This window comes from Populus trichocarpa, chromosome 12, assembly GCF_000002775.5.
Source record: "Populus trichocarpa isolate Nisqually-1 chromosome 12, P.trichocarpa_v4.1, whole genome shotgun sequence".
NCBI lineage: Eukaryota > Viridiplantae > Streptophyta > Magnoliopsida > Malpighiales > Salicaceae > Populus > Populus trichocarpa.
In genome coordinates this window covers 3,255,298-3,278,646 of record NC_037296.2, presented here as the reverse complement: position 1 = coordinate 3,278,646, position 23,349 = coordinate 3,255,298, and the positions used below count along the sequence as shown (strand labels likewise).

The window sequence follows — 23,349 nt, the reverse complement described above, 5'->3', positions numbered from 1 at the left end:
TTCTTCATTGGACTGCGTGCTGACCATGTAAAAAATCATATCAGCCATTTAATTTATTTTTTTCTTTTGATTAAGTCCTTTTTTTTTATTTGCAATTGTTTTATTTACATTGATTATTTCTAATTAGATTTTATTTTCGATTTCATTCCTGGTCGTTTGATTTTTTTTTAAAAAAATTGTCATCATTGTTTTAATTAATATTTATTTTGAATCATTTTCTTGATTGATTTGAAATTTTTTTTCCAATTCCACCCCTAGGTATTTATTTTCATTTAATTTTTATATTGAATTTGGTCCTAATTTTTTTAATTTCTATTTTTTAAATCATTTTCTTAATGAATTTGTTTTTTTTTTCAATTTCATCCCTAAACATTTTATCTTATTTTATTTTCCCTAAACATTTAATTTCATGAATTTAGCCCTAATTCTTTTAATTACTTTTTTTTTTGTTTTTACTCCCCATTTCATCCCTTATTTGTTTGATTAAGAATCTTGCTTCTTTGTTTTTTAGGGTTTGCTTTTAATGGGGTCACCCCACCCGCGTCATAAATCTGAAGAATTAGCCCGAAGAATTAGCTCGAGTTGAATTCCATCTTTTCTTAAAGTATTTTTTTTATATTTTTTCCCGCTTTTCTATTTATAGAATCATTCTAATTTCATGTCTTAAGTCATGTGTTTGATTTGTTGACTTGAGTGGCTGCCGGGCTCGCTCGAGGCTTTTTTTGTTATATTTTTTTGCCTTTACAAGTTTTTAATTTTTATATTTTTAAATTGACTTATAGTAAACTTCTTGATAGAATCCAGATTCAAATTTTATAAGTTGCGAGTTTTTTAATATTTGACCATGTTCAAGATATTCCCTTGAGTTTACTTGGTGTTTACAGATGTTTTCAATCTCACCCCCTATGATTTTTTTAATTTTTATTTTTTTAATTGATATTTATTTTATTAAATTGCATCCTCCTTGAGTTTTTTCTATTACATTTTATTCTCATTTTTTTGTTGCTTTAGCAGATTTTTTTATTAATATTTTTCTACCGATTTCATCTTTTAAAATTAAATTGGTTAAGAATTACGCTTCTTCATTGAATTTGGGTAAAAAATTTCACAAGATACAATGTTTAGATATTAGATCAGGTTTAAGAGGTTTGTCAGGATAACCCTGTTTTTTTTTTAATTGATGTTTTTTTTGTGTGGTTTAATTCTCTTTTTTTAACTTTTGTTTTCTTATCTTTTTGGTTGGATTCTATCGAATTAGCCCTCAATATTTTTTTTCTATTTTATTCTTTACCATTTTTTAGTTTATAAATAACCTATCATATTACAAATAATTTTCAATTTCACCCCTATGATTTTTTATCTTTTAAGTTTGATTTTAATTCTTTTAATTGTATTTTTTTTGTTTGGGATAATTTTTTTTTTAGATTTAATTCTCATTAAGTTTTTTCCTATTAGATTTTAGCTTCATTCTTTTTTTAGTTTGTTCCTTTTATTTTGCAAATATTTTTATTAATAATTTTTTAATAAATTCATCATTCAAAATTAAATTAAAAAACATTTAAACTTCTTGATTGAACTTTAACAAGTTACAAGTTTTTTAAATGAGGCTAGATTTAAAAAATTCACCTAGATTTACTTAGTTTCCCCCTTTTTTTATACTAATGATTTTTGTTTTTTTTTAAAAACTAATGTTTTCTGTTTTTTATTTATTTAAGTTTGACTCTCTTTTTTTCTAGTTTTCTTTCACTTAGTTGTTTGATAGTTCATATAGGGTTAGGGTTGGATGTAGGTTTATTTTTTTTTTATCAGTTTTTATATTTTTATATTATTTAAATTATCACTTTAACTAGTAACTTGAGACATAAATTTTTTTGACCTATCACTTCCTTTACATAAAAAAATTTTGTTTGGCCGCGGCAAAGGAAGGACAACATATCTAGTTTGATACTAACCAGTCGAGGATCTAAGATGGTTTATCAGCAATATAGCATGATAAATGGTTCTGATGGATGGGGGTGAAGGGATGGAGGAAACACCAAAATTCGGGCCCAGAAAATTCAAAAGCCTCGAATGTTACAAGCTCAATCTCTTACTAATAATTTTCTACTTCTATGGCCACATCTATCTCTCAAGAATCAAGATTGCAGTTCAACAACCAAATCCCTTCTCCTCCTCAGTGGAATGAGAGATTTCACCACCTGTTATTTGGTGGCTTGACCTTGTAAATACGAACAATCCAATTAGATGTCGTAAATGCCTCTTCCAAGTGTTCAAGTTTAATGTCCTTGTTTCCAATTTCGACCCCCCTTGCTCGATCATACCTGCCAAAGCACAGATCAATTACAAAAAAGAAGAAAAACAAAGGGAATGATCAACTTCACAGAACGAAAGAGAGTCCAAACAGTAATCACGAGGTAGTCACTTCCAGATATACTCCAACCAACCACACCCAGTGCATGTAAATTCTAAACAAATTGAGAAAGAAGGCAAGGGATGTTGAGCTTACCCTGGAGGTTTCCCATACTCTGTCACCAGCTCTCCAAATCGATAGTAGGATAGCTTGTACCTATTCACCAACAATACATGGTATAACTTCTCTAAACTACAAAAATCGAACCGCGCTGGGTAACATGTGATCAATATATGATCATAATTCACTGAAGCTAAAGACTTTCTCAATGTTGGAACTCAATTTGTCCTTGGTTCACAATAATGTCAAAGGTCAAAACAGCAGATCAACTAAAGTAGCGCAATAGAATTATCAAGAAAGACAGTTACAGCCAAAAGTATTAGATGTAACAAAGGCATGAAATTTTAGAGGAAAATGAAAATATAAAGATTCAAAACCAAAATATTGGCAAGTAATTTTGTGTGTAGGACGAATGCATCTTTTACTATAAGGCATGTTTTGACACAGAAAAGAAGGGCTGTTTTGGTACAGCTATTAAAATAAGTTGGCATGACAACCCCAATGTAATGGAGAAATTTGCATGAAAAAGACATCCAGATAGACTTATATGAGATTAAATCTTTATGATTCTGATGTGGGTATGCAGTGCTCAAATCAGAATTCCATATCTTATAATGAATGAAGGATGCAATGAGAATACAGAGGAAAGGCACCTTCAAACTCCTCAATCTCACAAACTACATGAGATCTGACAATTTTTGCAGTCTCTATAGGCAAAACTTGAAAGGAACCATATTTCAGTTTATACGAGGGGAAAAAAACAGAATAAATAACAAATACTAAAACATAAAACAAGACTAATCAAGCAAATTTGAAACACGAATAAGAAACAGCAACTTACATGAGACAGTTCAACATCTTGGGAGCTGCACCTTTGTCAACACGATACTCCCCATTGACAAGATAGTCGGGTTCCTTAATTACAGGGAATACTCCGCCTCCAATTCTCACCATCCATAAAAACCTGGTGCAAATGACTAACTTTATTAGATACATGAAAAACTACACTACCCACAAACATTAAGAAGATCGTGTTATCAAAGTTGTTGCCCAGAGAAGCTCATAAACCAGAAATGAGAATAGCAGTACAGACCATAATTGAAAGCTTCAGCAATCAGTCCAGCATAAGAAATGTTTCACACAGTCTAAGTTTAATATGGGAGGGAAAATGAATTTAAGATGGGATCAACTTCTGAATTTAAGATTACATAAAGCCACTCCCGCCTGAACCAATTAGAATATGGTTCAAGGGTCAATAGCATATGCTAAACTTTTCAAATTCAAATTATTTAGAAGAACACAAACTATGGACTGTAAACTGATTCAGGATCTTATAAAATGCAGATCATGTTCAATTAAAAACATTGGAGCCTTACTTGTTGATATCATCAGAAGAATAGCCTGTAACACCCCCGAAGACAACTAGCACATAATCCACATCAAGTGATTTCATTATCTCATACGCCTCATCTTCATAAGATGACATTGCACGGCCAACAGTGGCAATGTGTGTATTGTTCCAGGTATTATTGTCAACAATAACTGTTCTGTTTCCCATGGCAGTGATCTGATACCCGTAATCCCACCATGACATCACCTTAGCATCTGGAGGAGTATTCTGTCGAAGCCAAAAGTAAGCCTCACGGTAATCATCAAAGATCACCCTATTACCATGGGCACCCCTTGCAGCCAAGACAATTGAAGGAGACGAGTAGGCCTCTGATGTAACCCAGGTACAATGTATGGCATACCTACTGAGCAAGTAAAATGCACCAAAAAGCAATGCAATAGCACCATTGTTTTGAAAAGGTTGAGACTGATCAAGCAAAGCCTGCTCACACATCAAATACAACCAGCATTATATAAAATAATAACCAGAATAAAGCAAAAGGAAACCTCCCTCCAATACAATAGCACTCCATAGGAGTATTATTCAAAAAGTTGTATTGGTCCAAATTTACTGGAGAGGGTAATGACCATGACCAAATAATGGCGGCATTACTGAAATCAAAGCTTCATAATTTATTCAACGCTATAAAGTAGCTCATCAAAAATCACTTTCTTGCCAATTCCCAGTGAGAGTGGCCAATAACATTGACACCATCATATAAATGCAACTCCAAACTCTTAAACACAAGGCAATTAACATTATCAAAACTACGAAACAAGAACAGCAATGCAAACCGATAGCTTCATTAGAAAACACCATCAGCAAAAACTCTTTGACTAAAAGGATGGGTTGTCTTGAGATCAGCAGCAAGTCCTAGCATAAGTAAAATATATGAAAAAGAAGTCACACTAATACTGCTGACTCTTAAAGCAGAGTTGAGCATGGCTGAACAATAATGAAAGGTGTCCTAAAACCAACTTTAGACATTATCCCACAAGCGATGCAGAATAGCAACATTATTTAGTTAAGTTGGTTTTCCAATATAGATAACAAGCTCATTGGCAACCAGATTCTGTCAAGCATCTAATTTATTAAGGACAGTTGACACAGACAAAGAGAATACAAATATTCATTTCAGCAACAATACAACCAGTCAACTTCACAACCAATCAAAAGGATGGAGGGGCAAAAAAACTCAAATCAAGTGTAAAGAACTCACCTTAGAAGAAGCCTTTCCACCACCTGTTCCCTTAGTAGAACCAGTTTGGGAAACCTTGCTCTTAGTCCTTAACAGCATAGTCAAATTCTTTATAGTGGCAGAAACAGCAATGGCGCTAATTAAGCATACCGCAGGTGTAGCAACAAGAATTAACCGAACCATGACACCAGCAAAATACATGCTTGTTAGGCCATACATAACAATGAATATTGTGGCATCTGACAGCCGCTTGAAGCAGAAATACAGACCAGCAGGGAAAAGGAAAAGTAGGATGTGGAAATCAAACATGAAAGATGACCAAGCTGTTGGCTGATGCTCAGAGACAGATGCAATGATGGGGATGTGATCCTTAGCATATGTTGGATCCAACAGAGAGTAAAATCTGCCAGTCCACGGTGAAATATACCCAGATGCTGTGCCAACTCCAAGAGCAATAGCACCTACACCCACTGCGCAGGTCACAGTAATCCTCAAGAAGGCTTCAAACAACTTTTTATCATTTAGCAGATACTTAACCCAATCTAAGAAATAAAACACCTGAAAAAATAGTTCAGTGTTAGTGCATATCCGAAGAAAATTAGCGTTTTTGCTCTGACTAGCATAGTTAAAGCCTATAATGACAATATAAGCTACACAAATATCATATACAGTTACAAAAATCTAAGAAATAGAGTTGAAGATACCACAAGCATCAAACTTCACATTTTTGTGAGTATCCGGAAAAATCAAGCAAATTGATTAGATTGAGAGACTAAAGCAAAACAAATGACATGTTTAAACTGTGAAGACATCAAAACAAAAAACACATTCGAATTTCAGTAGTTTAACACTAGTAACAAAATCTCGTTCTTAAGCTCAAGATAACAACAATATCAATTCAAGGACTGTTAATTCATAGTACTGCATTTAGAAAAACCTTCTGTTACTTGGCCTCATCCTTATCTACAAGAAACCCAACATAATACAAGCAATTAAGGCAAACTACACAAATCCAAAATCATTACAGCAATTAGTAAGTAGTAAGAGAAAAGATTTAAGCATCAAACCTGCATCAAGAAGAACACACCCATAGCTGCCATGTGCTCACCGGACTGCACATGTTGAAACCCCACAAACCGAATCTGCATAGCAAGCAACATTCCCAACACATACATACAATTATAGGCCACATACAACCTCATCGAATACCTCCCGGTAATCAGCAACACCAACACATAGAGCGGTATCAAATTAATAATAAAAACATAACCTCCCCAAGCAGAAACCATATAAAAATACCCAAAAGCCGATGCCAATCCCCACGCTAAAGACCCCGTATTCACTGCCTTAACAAAGAAATAAAAAGTCAGCAACAATGCGAAAATCGCAACCCCTTCATTATCATAAGACCCTGCAACAGATCGCGATATATAACCAGGACAAATCGCAATCAAAACAGCAGCAACCAACCCAGCACCAGTGTCCCATATCTCTTTGCCGAAAAAATACGCAACAAGCGTAGTATTCGACGCAAAAAACGGTGCTGTCAACACACAAACTTCGCGAATATGAACAGCAAAACGTAAGAATCGCAAACCCCAGTACATAATGGCTGCAGTAACCATCAATCCAGGATAAAGGGTTCCTCCAATGATACGTCCAAGAGGGTACCAACTCTCGGAATCGAACCAATTCCAGAATTCATAAAAACCCTTTTGAGTTAAGAAAAGGGTAGTTCGATAATTGAAGTAAGGATCGAATTCATGGATCATTGACTCATAACGTAAGACACTAAACAAACGAGTGATAAAAGCTAAAACATAGACTAAACAGAGTATTGAGACACGGATCAGGAGTTCTTGTTGTTTGGTCTTGAGTTTCAGTGATTTGAGCGATAGTGTTGACAGCAGATCCGATTTAAGAGACATTGATGATGGTGGTGCTGATGATTTTGTTGTGCTGCCGTTTATGGGTTCTGTTTTGGTGACTGCCATGGTTTGTTTCTGGAGAGAAATTGAAGAGGGGCTTGGTGATTCTTATGGTTTTGGCATTTTTAAGGTTTCATGATGGTGTATGGAGTTTGAGCTTTGGGGTTTTAAGTAGAAGTGATGTGATGTGATGTTATGTTTTTTTTTTTTTTTTTAGTAAAGCCCTAATACATAGTAGAGTGTGATTAGAGTAGGGGCTAATTAAGTTTTGTTTGGGGAAGTAAGGGTTAAATGAAGTTTAATGATAATCCAACTGGATTAGAGATGGGATGGATGATTTGTCAATTTATGATTAGCATATTCTAGGATAAAGGAAGGAGACCAAGACTTTTTTTATTTGGGATCTTATTTGCTAGAAAAAATAAATAAATAAATTAGTCATGATAAAGAATACCAAATAAATAAAAAAGGGAATATAAGGTAGGAATTTTCGGTCGTATAAGAGGGTAATGAAAGAGAGAGAGAGAGAGAGAGAGAGTAACATGCACAAAGAAGGGGGAGAAAATTCGAGAAAAAAAAGAAAGATAAATAACATCTCTCTCTCTCTCTCCTATAAACACCCAGCAGGGCCAGCACCGCCTATCCATCTCCTCCCGTCGATAAATGGCTGCCCAGTATCCCCCTTTATTTTCCGACGGACGAGTAGCCCCCTCTCCTCTATTTCTTGGCCAAAACATCTTATCCGCCACCAAAACCGACCATCAAACATCACCAACCACTGTGACCCACCTTTTTCTCTCCATCAAAACACGTCTAGCCCAAAAATGAACAACAGTGGAGAGAGAGAAAGGATATATGATGGAAATCGACTCCGATCTCCCTCCTAGAGTGATGGTGGTCTTAATCGCTGGCATTGGAGTGACAAGGAGTGGGAGACATTGTTGGTCAACCCCAAAATGCACCAACAATCATGGTAGCGCGTGGGTCCACCCACCACTACTATTTGAGTTCAATTCCAACAATTTCTCGATCGTTCCAACAACTTTAATTTGATTCCTACCCTCTAAAAGGTTGATTTTGAACCCCAATGAGTTTTTGAAAAAAAAATTTACATATTATTGAATTTCTGTAACAAAATATTGGTTATTGTTGAGGATTTTTAATTGATTATGTCTTACTGTAATTATTGAATAATACTTGAAGTGTTGGGTTCAACCTTGAGGTCTTGATGCCACCGGGGAATTTATTTTCAAGGTGGAATACGGTTGGAATTAATACATGAAGTTGAGAGGATTTTGAGGACATAATTACAGCCCAAATCAGACACCAAAGTAACTATTTTATTTTATTTTATTGATTCACGTGGGGTGTCCGGGTCAGCTTACGCGCACCACGACTATTCCCCACGGCTCACTGGACATCCTGCAAGCCCAGGAGCAGGTAAGGCACCGCGGGGGTGACAGGCGTGCACATAGAGGGTCGAAGCCGGGAGGGGGGCGGAACAAGTCCACAATGGACCACAGCAGCTAGACCCTCATGTGCTGGGTACACACGAGAGCTCGAACCAGGGCACTTAGGCAGGGCAAAGCCTGCTAAGACCACTGAGCTACAAGCCCTATGTGTTAACTATTTTATTTTTATTATTACTTGAAGGTATTCGGGTTATATTGTACATACTTTGATTTTTAAGATTTATAGGAAAACAGTAATCTTTAAAAAATAAATTTAAAATCTAATAAGATAATTTACAATCTCTCAATTCCAATTTGATTTTATTAAGAGATTGAATTGTAGAGGGGTAGACGCGACATGAGACGTGATTTGTTTACCTTGCTTGCTTGATTCCCTCTCGAGCCTTGAGCATTGTCCTCATGAGAAGAATCGAATCAAGAAATGATATCTTCTACATAAAAACTATGGTCATAAGCTCTCGAGTTATGGATGATTGTCTCTCAAAGCAATTATGAAAACTGCATTGTCAAAGAAAACAAAGTCAGGAAGCTGAAGCACACAGAACGATGACATTCATTGGCCAACATGTAAATGCAGCACTTGTCACTCGAGGCATGGGTGTGAGCTCTCGAGCTTAAATTTGTTGTCATGAGGGTCCCAAAGCTATTGTGGAATCACAAAAAACCATCATAGAAAGCTTCACGAGAAGCTCAAGAACACAACAAACTCGAAATTGGAGATTGGACGAAAAGCAAAATCAAAAGATGCAGAACCAGCAATTGGGAAAGCTAACAGCAGATCGAAGTGTAAAAGCAGCAGTACCAAAACTCTTGTATGATAGGGCAAACTTCGGAAGGAAAATATCAAGATGTGGTTGAATGGACTCCAGATTGCATGAACATGAGAAGAATTAAAAACAATATAACAAGGCTATGATCTCTAATCCAGCAGGCATCACCCAATGAGAACACGTACATTGGTAGATCAGCAACATCGGGATCGCCACGCAGCTCAGTTTTCCTGTTTCATCTTCCAAGAACAGCACCTAGTGGTCACCATGGACTCCAAAAATGCCATCTCAGTTACTCCTTAACAAGAAAACAAAAATAACAGTATATAAAATTGTTCTGTATATAATAGAAAGTACTGACAAGGACTTAATTTGTATCAAACAATAAACTGAAAGCTATAATAATGTGTCTTGAGAACAGATTATAAGCACCCTACTGCATTCAGCTATTCTCCTTTAGCAATATCTTGGAGCGAAACAAAGGACGGTCTTGCAAGCTTTTTCAATAACAAATTGTTGGGTCCAAGAATCCTTGACGCCATACTCCTTCATAACCCATGTACAAAATTCTTTAGGGTTGGTATGTGTGGAAACCGAGATGCAGAGACGACCTTCAACAACTCCCAAACTTATTAACCCGTGAACTCGGTCACCGGAACATTGTAGAGGTAATGGAAACTGCCTATACTGCTCACTTTCAAAATCAAAAACACATAGAAACCCATTTGGGCCAAAATAGTAGTGAACTGTATGCAAAGATCCATGCAAAAGGCACCACCATATCTATCCAGCCGACAAACCTTGCTAGGAGCATTTCCAACGCTTCTCCGCTGTCCCGTGTCGATTGTGTATGTTTCAGCACTATTTTTTCCATAGCAGAAGAGTTGAATTACTTTGTATTGTTTGCTCAAAGCACTGATTCCGAAACCCAGACTTATGCTGTGCCTTTCTTTCTTGGACGTTATTGGAATGGTGATTTACTCGTCTAGAAATGGATTGCATACGCAAACACTTTTATGGCCTGTATGTTGAGTGATTTCTAAGCAAAACAACCCATTGAGAGAACCGATAACATCGAAATTATTGCCAGGAAACTTGCATTTATTAACCGCGGTGTGCTGGTGTTGGAATCAGATTCTTTAAATAACAATAAGCTATATGGTTTATTAAATCAAAACTGGAAAAAAAAAAAAAAAAAAAAAAAAAAAAAAAGCTTGATGGGTGAAAGAGTAACTTGATGCAGTCCCTAACCAAGAGAAATTGGCAACACTCGTTATACAATATATTAAAATAATAATTCGGCACATCAAAATCAATGTTTTTTCATGCTAAATACACTTTTAAAACTCATCTCAACGTCAACTTGGATCTTATATATTATTAATCCTCAACTATAATCCTCTTAGGAGTAAATTTCTGATATACATAGAATACCGATTCCTGGCACTAATTGCTCAAGCAGTAGAATAATTTTTGATATCTCCTAAAAAGTAGTGAAGGAAAATATAAAACATGTAGGAAAACAACGATTACTATGATAATTGGTGGGTACATTGTTGGTTTGGAAGGGTCTAAAACCCTAAAGCAAATATTTGGGCAATAAAAAATATAAAAAAAAAAGAGTTTCATCAATGATAGAAGCAATAACATACAATTTATCTTTTGATATCAATCCATGTCGAACCTTCTGCCCCGCTGCAAATTTCTCAAAGGGCAGAACAAAAATCTTCTTTTATTCGTAATAAACCCATCACTGTCACATGCTTGGCTGTGAGGAAGATGGAAACCACCAAAACTATCAAGATTTTTCTTTTTTTGGTTGCACCAAATTATCAAGAATTTGACAAGCGCATTCGCTTCTTTAAGAATAGACGACAAACTTAACTTGCCTAAATTAATCTGCGAGACCCCTCTGCTTAAAAACATCAAGCATAGCAACACCAATTTTTGCAGGAGACTCCACCACAGTAACTCCAGCTTCCCTTAGGGTCTTGATTTTGTCTTGTGCTGTACCCTTTCCACCTGAGACAATAGCTGCACAGAGACCAAAAAATAAAGATGTCAAGGCCAATAGGGTACCGAGCGAATGGCATCCAGTAAATGACAAGTTAAAATTTACAATCAAATAGAAATCTACCATTCAGGCTAGCATCATCACCTATAGGTTAATAAAGACCTCGATTCGAGATAGCGACATATAAGCCAGAAATACTCTGAAGTTAATTAAAGTAAGCAGAATAATTGTTGCTCATTTTTTAAGATTTCTTTTCAATAAAACGGTAACCTCAAAGGACTCCATGTGTAGAATTATCTTCATCTCCCAACTGTTCAAGTTGCCATTAGAATGTTATAGTTGCACGTAAGTTTAAATTTCCACAATTTTGCAAAGTCTAGGGTTTTAACTCTCTTCTTGTTAATCCCATCATCTATTGGGGTTAAGACCCATTACAGTGCCATGCTGCAGCCATTTCAAAAAGTTGGAGCTAATTATCATAGAAAAACCTGCAATCTTTTACTTCAAAAAAAATTTATAAGATCAGGACCTCTACTGACAACTTGTACATAGGATTATTATTTTGTTGTACAAAAGCTTCAGCACCTTTTGGGCAACACAAATTTAAGAATACTGAACCACAACGAATTCAACCCCCTCTAAACCTCCCAGCAAGACGCTACATTCATCTTGGAATTTTTTAGGCTGCCCTGCTCCTACTTCAATCTCTATGAATGTAAACCCACATAGATGTGCACACAAAATGCAAGCATAAAATTAATATAAAGTGCACGACCAAGAACATTGTACCTCCAGCATGTCCCATACGACGGCCTGGTGGTGCTGTTTGTCCAGCAATGAAGGCCACAACAGGCTTCTCAGTTCCACTTTCCTGTTAGAATGAATTCAATTTGATCACATATAAACAGACAGCAAAAAAAGATCCAGTAGCAATAATGCAGCAAGAATCTCCTAAGATACAATCTACCAAGAAATAAGTTATATACCCTACAATTTCTAATAAAACATTGACTTATCTAATGTCCACAATAATTTATTTTTTCTCCGATAATGAAGCATGCCCATGAGATTTTCTGAAATTATAGTAGTCAAAAACTTTACTCGACACAAACACATTTGAACAGAAACCGAGACTGTTGACTATATAACCTTGATCAAAGATTTATATACTCACGTCACTAGCACTCTCTAAAACACATTATCAACAACCCCAATAAAATTCTCACAAATAAAATCATAAAATCAAACTGAAAGGAAACATGGACGAGCAATAATTGAATCATCAATCAAAGAATGATGACTGAAAGGATATCTCAGTCATTAGATCTGTTCAACCTCGGTTCTTTCAAAAACAAAGAGGCATGTGGAATTTGTCTCTCCTCCCCCTTAACAGAGGTTTTGCTTTAGTAATAAAAATAAAAATAAAAATAACCATTTCTTTATTTAAAGGACAATAGACACAATCGAACTAATAAATCTGAAAACCTATAGATATATATAATTTAAGTCAACTACAGAAGATCTCATAGCATTTCATGGCCCAATAGATCCCATATTCCCATCAATTTTTTACAAAAATATAAGATAATTAATTTACAGGGACTTGTTGTAATCTAGTTACAAAACTGATTATATATACAAAATCCGAGTTCAAATGGAAACCACCAATGAATGGATGGCCATTACCTTTATTAATGCAGCAGCATCCTCTTCTGCAGTCCCACCTATCTCTCCTATAAGAATGATGCCTGAAATGCATAACGCAATTCTAGTTCACATGCATATCCTGTTTGTCCACTATCTACTACAATTCTTTCTGACACATCCATGGAGTATCAACATAAATAAAGGAAAAACAGAGTAATACAATGAAAAAATTAAAAAGAAGTGGAGAAAATAACCAGTAACGACCCCCACACAAAAAAAGCAAAGAAATAGAAAATCAAGAACATAGAAACTGAAAGGTGATTTTGGAGAAACTCATTTATCAACAATGAGATAACTCATTCTCCAAAGAAAACAAATACAAAATACAGATACCATATAACTTTACCCTAACACTTTATCTAAGAATTTGAGGCCTCAAACAGAGACTGACAACATGGACACTTCAAAGCATCTGAGTAATAAAACAGCAAGGTTAATCAAGAGACTAAATTGTTACACTTTCAGACAATGGGCTTCAGGTCTCTGCACACAAACAGCTCCTACAGTCATGGGCAATGAGCAAAAACCTCAAACAAACAGAGGAGACAGAATAAAAAAAAATGTATGTATCTTCAGCTCCTAAACTGCCAAGTCTAAATCATCAACAGTAAAGCATGCTCAATGACACAGTTGATATGAACATAAATGAGTTTGTGTCCGTTTATGTGTGTGAAAGTTCCTAGCAACAAATTCTGCCACATTCTTAAGCAAACAAGAAAATATTTCTGAGAACAATTTACCTTCTGTTTGAGAATCTGCAAGGAACTTCTCTATACAATCAACAAAGTTTGTTCCATTGAAAGGATCTCCTCCTATACCAACACAAGTGGATTGTCCAAGGCCAACAGCAGTTGTTTGGAAAACCTAAAAAGATAAAAAATAAAAAATTGCACCCATAAGGTCGTAAACAAATAAAATAACAAGTAGCTTAGGACAAAAAGAAACTACTGAAGTCACAAAGCCTCGATGATATCAATTAAAAATCAAAGCAGATGGACATATAAAACTCTCATTTTATATTCAAGGAAGCAATTTGTGTATTTGAAGGTGTACTTAGGGAAAACACAAACTTTTTTTTATAGGAAAACAATGTCTTGCTCTTCAAACAATCAATCGAAAGAGCAAACCAAACTAACATCTTATCAACATATCATCATCACATCAAATCAGGCCTTACCGCTTCATAGGTCAAAGTACCGGATCGAGAAACAATTCCAACACGACCAGGTTTATGGATGTAACCAGGCATTATACCTATTTTACATTCTCCTGGTTTAATAATACCAGGGCAGTTTGGCCCAATCAACCGAGTTTTAGATTGCCTGTTCAGAGCAGCCTTCACACGTACCTGAAATTTGTCGACATTATCTCAAAATCACTTCCAGAAGAACAAAGAAAAAACAAAAACAAACCTAAAATCCAAGCCAGTATTCAAATACACGTAGATCCAAAATCCAACCACGAATCAGTATATTTACCACATTTAATTTATCCAGAAACCATTAATAAAACTAACAATAAAATAGTTTGAGTTAAACAAATTTGAACACAGCCAACCAAATTATCAAACTTCCAAATGATAAATCACCGTATCACTGAACTAATGTAATTTCATTTCCAAAATTAAGAAAAAAACAAAATCAATTTTACCATATCATGCTGAGGTATTCCTTCAGTAATGCACACAACAAGATCCAATTCAGCTTCCATTGCCTCCAAAATTGCGGCCGCAGCAAATGGCGGAGGAACATAAATGACAGAAGCATTAGCCTTGGTTTCCGCCTTTGCTTCCGCCACCGTGTTGAAAACCGGAAGCCCTAAGTGCTCCGTCCCTCCCTTCTTTGGCGTGACACCTCCTACCTACCTCACCAAACAATCAAACAAACCGCACTTTAAGATTTGCTCACCGCCACGTCTCTCTTCTATGTAACAATTTTCCGAATATCAAATATAAAATTATCAAAAATAATAAAAATTAAATTTGAACTATACTTTTAAAAATAAGAAATGCGTAAGAAATTTGCTGTACCATTTTAGTGCCGTACTCGATGGCTTGTTCGGTGTGGAAAGTGCCGTTTTTGCCAGTGATGCCTTGGCAAATCACGCGAGTGTTTTTGTCGACGAAAACCGCAGGAGGTGGTGGTGGAGGTGCCGCATAATTGCGAGTCTGCGACCGTGAGAGGTTGAAGACAGAAGGGGTGGAGGAAGGCTTGCGTGACGCGATCGAGCCGAGTAGTTTCGCGACGGCTTGACGAGTCATCGGATTTTGGAGAAAAAGGTTCTGCTCACTGAGCTGGAGAGCAAAAAAGTTGGTAATTAAATTAAAACTAAATTAAAAAAATCAATTTTTACCGTACATTGCCAGATGTTTTTCCTCTAGTAAGTAGTAACAACAAATGAAGTGAAAATAAGGAGTAAAAACAGTTTTTAATATTTTAATAAAAATAATATTATTTACAAAAAAAAAAATACGAACGCGTGAGAATGTGGATGGTGTCCTTCTACTTTGGGTGGCATCTTTTAAAGCCCGGTCCGGCTTAACAGGTCGACCCGAGACTAGAACCAAGCCAGGTTTATAAAAAAATATGGGTAGTTAAAACTGGTGGATTGACCGGTAACCCAGTTGACCCAGTAAGACCTGATCAAAAACTCTGTTGCAACTCATTGACTATGTTTTAATTTTTTATCAAAACGATATCGTTTTGATTTATAAAAAAAATTAAGGTTGACTCGGGTAACCCGATGACTTGGTCAATACTTGTGACCCGGGCCTTAGGTTGGGTCGATCACGTTATTCTCTCTCTCTTATTCTCTATTCCACGTTAACCTTCAATTTTTTAAAGCAATTTTTTAATATTTAATTTTTTAATATTATTTATTTTATTTAAAATAATTTATAAAATTAATTTGTTTTTTAATTATTTTTCATCTATTATATTTTATTTTAATTTTTTATAGTGCCATTTTTTTTAATCATTTTCTTGATTTATTTTATTTTTTTATTTTATCTCTCATTATTTTACTTCATTTATGTTTTATGTCAAATTTGATTTTTATTTTTTTAATTATTATTTTTTTAATTTTGATTGATTGGAAATTTTAATTCGTAATTTTTACAAGCTTACCTTTTATGAGGTAACTCAGTTACATGATATGGGTCATGGGTTTTGAAGATTAATTTGATTTGACTGCAATTATTTTTTTAATTTTATTTTTTGACATTAGGTTATTGAGTCTTCAGCTTCATGATTTTTGTCGTTTTATTTTCTATAAGGTTATTCCGATCTCATATCAAGGGTCTCGGGTTAGTCAAATTAACCCTAGTTGATTGACTCGGGTTTTTTTTCAACTTTTTTTTTAATTAGTTTTTTTTTTCAGTTTTGTCTTTCATTATTTCGTTTGCTTGAGAGTTAACCTTTATTGTTTTATTCATTTTCTCTTGTACGAGGTTATCTTGATCTCATAAGCGGGTCACGAGTTTGGCATGCTGGTTATAGTTTGGTTTTTTTAATTCTTTTTTAAAATTGATTTTTATTTATTTATCCTTTAATGTTTTATTTGTTGGTAACTAAGTTTTATTTTTTATTTTTCTTTATACGAGGTTATCTGGTTCTCATTCATTTTTTATTTTGTTATTAAATAAGATTATTGCTACCTTTTAGAAATAAAGAATATCTTTTCATAATATTAACCAGCGTTTATTTTTTTTTATTAGTCATTGTTTGTTTTTTATTGTCATTTGCTTTGGTTTTATAATCACATTTTTAAATTAAATAAGCTTATCAAACATATTTGAATCAATAACACGAACCCTAAAATTTTCTTGTTTTTTTAAAAGTGTTATTATTGTCCGAGCATCATTTTTTTATGTTATGAAAAATTTGATTTGGTCATCTGGTGCACGGCATAACGCGAGCCACCTATCTAGTAAAATAACTAAGTTTCTATTACTATCTCGTGACATAAGAGATAGAGATAATAAGGACATAAATATATTTGGTTGAAGAGACACGAACGAATTTTGTCCCTCACACAATTTTGGAGTGAATTTTTGTATTTCCAAAACATGAGGTATCAAAGAAACATGCTTTCTAGAGACAACATTTATTATTTTTTATCTCTAAAATATCCATGTAAAAAACTCTTAATTCAAAAATTATCCAACTAGTAAGAATTAAAGAGATTATTATTATAATTTTAAAACTTGTCTTGCGGTAAGGCTTAGGTCACGGGGTAAAAGGGTCAACCCTTGACTTGGGTTAAAGCAAAATCTTTTCAAAGAATGAAAATGATGTCATTTTGATATAAAAAAAATCAAATATCAATGAGTTTTTTTATCATAGGTTGACTGGATCATGGGTCGACCAGGGTTTTTTATCAAGTCAAGCGATTCAATTTTTTCTTTATTTTCTCTCAAACCCAGTCCAGGCTCAAGGTCAGCCGGGTCACAAAACGGTCAAGTCTTAGGGTGACCTTGTCGGGCCAACGTGGGTTTTATAACTATGATTATTATATTATTATTATTATTAATAATTTTAACACTTAATATACATTATAGATACAATTTCATGTATCATAATTTTTTTGTTAATTGAGAAATAAAAGAAAATATTATTTATTCTTTATAAAATATATAATCTAAGAAATATATGAACTGATAAATAAATAAAAATTTGTTAACACTAATTAAATATTAAAATACGAAACTAATATTCATGGTAGAAATAAAAAATAGATGCACTAACAAATATTTTGCACTAACTGTTCTTTTTATTTTAAATATCTTCATTCATTTTACCTTAGTGGCAAAATATTTTTGCTAATAACAATTGTTTTTTTGTTTTTATAAAAACTTCAAATATAAACAGTTAATTCATATAAAATATAAGAGAGAGAAAATCAATACAAATCAAAATAATCTCTTCAAAGTATCACACAACTAAAAAATATATAAAAAAATCAATTAATATTTAAATAAAAATAATTAATAGAAAAGGATAAAAAAAGGACAGGCCACACATCTAGCCTAAAAAAAAAAACCAAGCATGTACTTGGGTTTTTTTTTTAGTTTTTTTTTCTTTTGCTTTTGTATTTTTTTTTTTTAAGGTGAGTGACAAGTTATTTTTTTAATTATCTCTCGTAAATGAAAAATCCTTGCTTTTGGATTCTAGAAACTCATTTTTTAACTCATTCTAAAAAAACCTTCAAAACAATATATAAAACTTGAAAAAACCATGTAATAACCTCAAAATCAATCTAAAAATAAAAATCAATCAAATTAAAATAAACTAAATGAAATCGATTTACTTTTCTCGTCATGTTTAGACAGAAAATCAAGCTCCATTGAACTCCTTTTAAGAAGAAGAATTTATTGATAAAATGAATTGGTCGAACTCCTCTCAAGAAAAAGAATTCATTGAAATAATAAATTGATCTTTGGAGCTGAAATGGAGAAGAAAGAAGAGAGAATAGAATTTTGTTGTAATTGAATGGGGCGTGGGTGGTTTCATTTGATTTTAGCCACACAAATAAATTTGGCTTTGCAATGAAACAATAATAAAGCTTGAGATTGTGTTGATACAGGTTGCTTGAATTCAAATTTTTGAAAAAAAAACAATTTTGCTCTCACAATAATTCAAACCCTCGAATTCTACGATACGTTAATTATTGAGCTATAATATAAATTTGTTAATCAAATATCTAAGAAAATGTATTAACTTGGTTCATTATTTATATGAATCAACTCCACGTGTTTTTAGTTGTATTGCTAATTTATGCAGAATGTAATCACAAGACTAATTTAAATGCCATTTTACTTGTTTTTTTAAAGGCACGCGATTTTACCATTAACTTTATCATAAAAAAAAATGCATAAATTTCATACAAGTTACGCATGATCAAGTCAACTATTTCTGTAGCCATGAGTCTGTTAAGTGCTTGGCTCAGAAAACATGGCCAATCTTGGACTCTGCATGATGTTTCCACGTCAAGGCCCTGCCTCAGCAATTCACGCAGGGCAGCAATCGCTCCTCGTCTCCGTTCTGCATTTTCAGGAGAGTGCAGCATGCCTAATAATTCCAATGTGCAGGCAGGTGCAAGCTCCTCCAGAGATTCTTCTATCTACACACAAAACCCAACAAATTTACATCGGACAGTGGATATTGAAAAATACTCCACAGCATGAGACAAGTGGGACATAAAATTTGTTGTCTGGAGCACTTTGTAAAAATTCTAGCACTGTCAAGTGTGATAACAATGTGTCCTAAAACTTCTATTAATCATGGATTATTTATTTGCTCTGCTTCATGACCAATGAGAAAATTCAGATTGACTCGATCACAAGCACCATCTTGGGCACAAGCAAAAAGAGATACCATAATAAAAAGAATTGAGCAAGAATCATACAGATCCTTAAATGGAGGGGAGAAAGTCACAGAATCATAATGACCTGAGATAGTAATGCCATCTTGCCAAGTGAGATTTTACAACTAAGAAGACACCGGGCACGAGCAAGAGCTTCAAATCCGAGGGACACTTTGTTCCTCTCAAAACCAATCTTCGCAATTGCACACTTCAAGAAAGCACCTATGATAAGAAAAGGGGGCATAACCCTGCTACTTAAAAATCACAACAACTTGACCTCCTAAATGATTTCTCTTACCTCTGCCAATGCCATGGATAGAAGCACATCATGAGAATATGGCTTAGCATCTGGATGCTGGAGAGCTGCTCGGCCAATATCCAGCACCAGCTTCTCTTCCCCAACCTGTATCAGAGAAATAAAGATCCTACCATGTTATGCTAAGACCAAATCCTGCTGCAGGAAAGACAGTGCTTGATACTAGTAAGAAAACGTCCACATTGGAACACAGCCAACAAAAACGATAGTGATCATTCAGTAAAGCAATTTTTCAAACACAGCAGAAAACCATGAACAGTAACACGTGCAACTATTAGCGAGCTGAAAGTCTATGCAAAGCAGCAATCTGGTCTCTTCTAAAAGACAATCCTCACTTAATAACTGTGAAACCGTTTCCAGAATATTTGATAAGACATCACAGACTTGTACCTCTTGAAGCAGGCAAAGGGCACCAGACAACCAAGCCCATGGAATTCGCAGAGAGGATTTAGGTGGGATCTTCTCCCTCACATTCCCAGCATATTCTGGTTCAAAAAGAAGCTTATCCCTTGCATCCATTAGAAGATCCTGATATCGAAACAGCACGTAAGAGATCACAAAATCCAAAATTTCCTTCCCATGTCAACAATTGTTTTTGCAAATCAGAAAAACCACAAGTTCCAATCTCGATTCCCCACTTGCCGAGACATAACAGCATCCAAGGTATAACCCTCTTCCTTTGAGCATTTTTCAATTGCATCACCGACTTAACAATCTCATCCTTCTCTGCCTTATCAGGAACACCAACAACCTGCCACTTCATTCAACTGCAGACCATGACTAAATAAAACGAACAAAAACCGTACAAACAAGAAGAGCGAAACACACTCCAAACCATAGAAATGGGACTAAAAAAATCTGTTCAAAATAAACAACTTTCACTTCTCTATTATTTTCAAGATCTAAGAGCTCAACAAAACAAAAACACTAACTAAAGAGAGCTTTACTGGGTTCATCTAACCTGATAACAAGTGACGGGGATTTCAACAGTGGCTGTAGCCGCGGCATTGTCAAGAATGCGAGTATCAGTAGTGGCATTCAAAATCCACTTGCTGTTGTTGGATTCGAAATCACTCTTTCTCGAAAACCTGGAAACAGATACTCCAATTCCAAAGGAGGAGGAGGAAGCAGTTTTTTTAACAAAACCCGAACAAATCAGAGAGCGTTTTGGACAATCGCTTTTTCTGTTAAAACTGATTCGGGATTTCGATATAAATAACAGTAACAGCAACGAGAAGAAGAAAAGGAAGAAAGAATCGTCGGAGTCAGATTCAAATTAGACACTGCCATTTTTCCTTCTTGCTAAACCATGAAAAGCTGCAGCTGCTAGTAGTGGCTTAGTGCAGCAGCTGCTGCTATATTGGAGATGATGGTAGAAACGCTTGAATTTTTGGAGGAAGGAGGGGAGAGATTATGGGCTTTGATTTTGTCAATTAAATTAAGATTTGTTCGTTAAATATGAGAGAAATAGATTAGACTAACGAGGCAGTGAGATCTAGAGAACCGTTGCTTTGTCAAAGTTTTTGCAGCTTTTTGTGCGATTTCATCCTCTTTATGTGAATCTTGATCCATACAGGTCATTGGTGGTGTTTTGCTTTTCTGGTTTATGTGGGTCCAGGCTGCTTCGTGGCCCAAACATGTTGGGCTGAAGGGAAAGCATTTTGAAACTATAACCGTTAGGCTGAAGGGAAAGCGTGGAAAGTCAAGTCCTCAAAATTCAGCCAAAGCGTGGTCGCTCGGCCATCCAATTACCAAGCGACCCAAAGCATGACCCAAATCTAAACCCTTAAAATTAATCATTTGAATTATAAAAAGTAAAGATATCATCTCATAGATATATTAGTTTTAAATTTTAATTATTCAATTAAAACAATGTAAATTAAAATAAATATACTATGCTAATTTAACCTAATAAGTAATTAAAAAGTTAATTTTATTTTATGATCTAAACTAATTAGAACAAAAATCAAATAAATCAATTTTGATCATTTTTTACTATATATGCACCTTTTTATTTTTTATTTTTTTTCCCTTTCCTTTGACTTTCTCACTTCTACTCAAATCGGATATCGACTTTTAGAGCTCCTGTATCATTTTAGAGTTGAAAAGAAAATGAACGGACTAATGGGATTTGAAAAAGTAGTTCACCTTAAAAAATTATATAAGGTATGGTTTGCTATTGTAATTCAAGTAGTTTTCAAAGTCATTTTTAAAATAATTTTTGTATAAAAAAATTTTAATTTAATGATTTTTTATAGCTTTGTTGATGAAATGATATTTCAAATTCCTTTTCGTTGGATTCAAAAACTAAAATCATTTTGAAAATTTACTTTAAAAAGTAATAAAATTATTTGTAAAAATCATCAATTTAGTTGCACTTTATATTAAAATACATTAGCTTTTCACTATGCAAATCCACATTGAAAAGTTGATTTTGTTCTATGTGGGCAAGCATGGGTTTAGGGATTAGTAGGTAATTTCATATTTTTAGCTATAATAAAATTACTAAACAGCCCTTGGAGAGAGAGAGAAAAAACAAGTTCTTTTCAAGGGCTTTTCAGGTTTTACGTATTTTTTTGTATTAGTTAATTACTTAAATAACTCTAAAAAATAAATCTATTAACAATGGAGGTAGGGGCACTTCTGGTTTGTTATTATGGTTTTTTTTGTAATTCTCCCATGGAGTCAGGGGTGATTGGATAATTTTATAAATGTAAATTAATATTTCATCCAGGACCTAGCTGAGGCGTGCTTTGCACGCACCAGCAAGTAGGCATCGCTCGCGTGCTTTGTGTGGAGCGTGAAACACCCCAACACCGCCTAACACTGCCTTTCAGGGCATTATTAAATGCATCACGTCACCTTATAATGATTATTTTTTGTTAAGTTAAATTGGATCCTCATTCTTTTGATTACAATGTATTTTGTCTTGAATCATTTCGTTCTTTGACACTTGATTTTTATATCAAATTTAGTCTTTATTCTTTTAATTACAACGTGTCTGGTCTTGAATCATTTATTAGGTTAATTTTTTTTAATTTCATCCATTTACACTTGATTTTTATATTGGATTTGGTTCTCATTCTTTTGATTGTAATGTATTTGGTTTTGAATCTTTTATTCAATTAATTTGTATTTGAATTTCATCAATTGATATTTTATTTTTATATTAAATATGCTCCTCATTCTTTTGGTTGTTATTTTTAGTTATTCCTATAATTTTCTTAATTGAAATTGTTTTTCAATTACATACCTTATGATTTAGTTTTATTTTTTTTTCGTGTCAAATTTAAGTACTCTTTCTTTTCAAATTTACATTTTTTAAATTACTTTTGTTTTCTAATTAATTTTTTCAAGTTTATCTCTAATTTTTTTAGTTGGTTAAGAATCTTACATTGTTGTTTTTTCATGTTTGTCTTTTATGTCGTGGTTCGGCTTCATGATATATGTCATAGGTTTTGAAAGTTGGATTGGAAGGCTTCAATTATTTTTTATTATGTTTACAAATTTTATTCATTATCATTGCGTTCGTTACAAATTGGTATTCTTTGTTTTTTTTTTGTTCTATATTATTTTGTGAATTTGATTTTTCTTTTCAATTTTGCCTTTCAATTCAATATTTGATGATAGTTGACCCTCAATGTTTTGGTTTTTTATTTTGATTCTTAGCTTTTTTTTTATCATATTTTAATTTTTTTTCGAATTTATCCTTATATTCATA

The 23,349-nt window shown here is 34.0% G+C and overlaps 3 protein-coding genes and 1 non-coding gene across 10 annotated transcripts; all 4 read right to left on the bottom strand.

Moving 5' to 3' along the window:
- Positions 1-1,964: 1,964 nt before the first annotated feature.
- On the bottom strand, positions 1,965-8,031 carry LOC7454040 (dolichyl-diphosphooligosaccharide--protein glycosyltransferase subunit STT3B). Its single transcript, XM_002318309.4, has 6 exons — positions 6,126-8,031; positions 5,080-5,616; positions 3,847-4,301; positions 3,312-3,434; positions 2,507-2,566; positions 1,965-2,321 (listed from the first exon to the last, which is right to left on the bottom strand). The coding sequence occupies exons 1-6, from the start codon at positions 7,050-7,052 to the stop codon at positions 2,192-2,194; spliced, it is 2,232 nt and encodes a 743-aa protein (XP_002318345.2). The 5' UTR covers positions 7,053-8,031; the 3' UTR covers positions 1,965-2,191.
- A 2,710-nt stretch (positions 8,032-10,741) lies between these two features.
- Positions 10,742-15,430, bottom strand: LOC18103612 (succinate--CoA ligase [ADP-forming] subunit alpha-2, mitochondrial). Of its 2 annotated transcripts, XM_024581898.2 has the most exons (8): positions 14,979-15,283; positions 14,600-14,809; positions 14,127-14,297; positions 13,690-13,813; positions 12,929-12,990; positions 12,032-12,113; positions 11,118-11,262; positions 10,742-10,996 (listed from the first exon to the last, which is right to left on the bottom strand). In XM_024581898.2, exons 1-7 carry the CDS (start codon positions 15,207-15,209, stop codon positions 11,123-11,125), a joined length of 1,020 nt encoding a protein of 339 aa, XP_024437666.1. In that variant the 5' UTR covers positions 15,210-15,283; the 3' UTR covers positions 10,742-10,996; positions 11,118-11,122. The 2 variants fall into 2 exon arrangements, with proteins under 2 accessions (XP_024437666.1, XP_024437665.1); XM_024581897.2 differs by having other exon boundaries at positions 10,742-11,262; positions 14,979-15,430.
- LOC112323697 (small nucleolar RNA snoR111) lies at positions 12,500-12,631 on the bottom strand. The gene has a single exon (XR_002977188.1). It is a non-coding gene; the product is annotated as a small nucleolar RNA snoR111 (small nucleolar RNA).
- Positions 15,431-18,650: 3,220 nt separating the features above from the next.
- LOC7482993 (plastid division protein CDP1, chloroplastic) lies at positions 18,651-21,178 on the bottom strand. Of its 6 annotated transcripts, none has more exons than XM_024582337.2 (6): positions 20,590-21,178; positions 20,267-20,395; positions 20,019-20,156; positions 19,611-19,715; positions 19,398-19,520; positions 18,651-19,069 (listed from the first exon to the last, which is right to left on the bottom strand). In XM_024582337.2, exons 2-6 carry the CDS (start codon positions 20,276-20,278, stop codon positions 18,737-18,739), a joined length of 711 nt encoding a protein of 236 aa, XP_024438105.1. In that variant the 5' UTR covers positions 20,279-20,395; positions 20,590-21,178; the 3' UTR covers positions 18,651-18,736. The 6 variants fall into 6 exon arrangements, with proteins under 6 accessions (XP_024438105.1, XP_024438103.1, XP_024438106.1 ...); XM_024582335.2 differs by having other exon boundaries at positions 20,271-20,395; XM_024582338.2 differs by having other exon boundaries at positions 20,267-20,379.
- Positions 21,179-23,349: the final 2,171 nt, after the last annotated feature.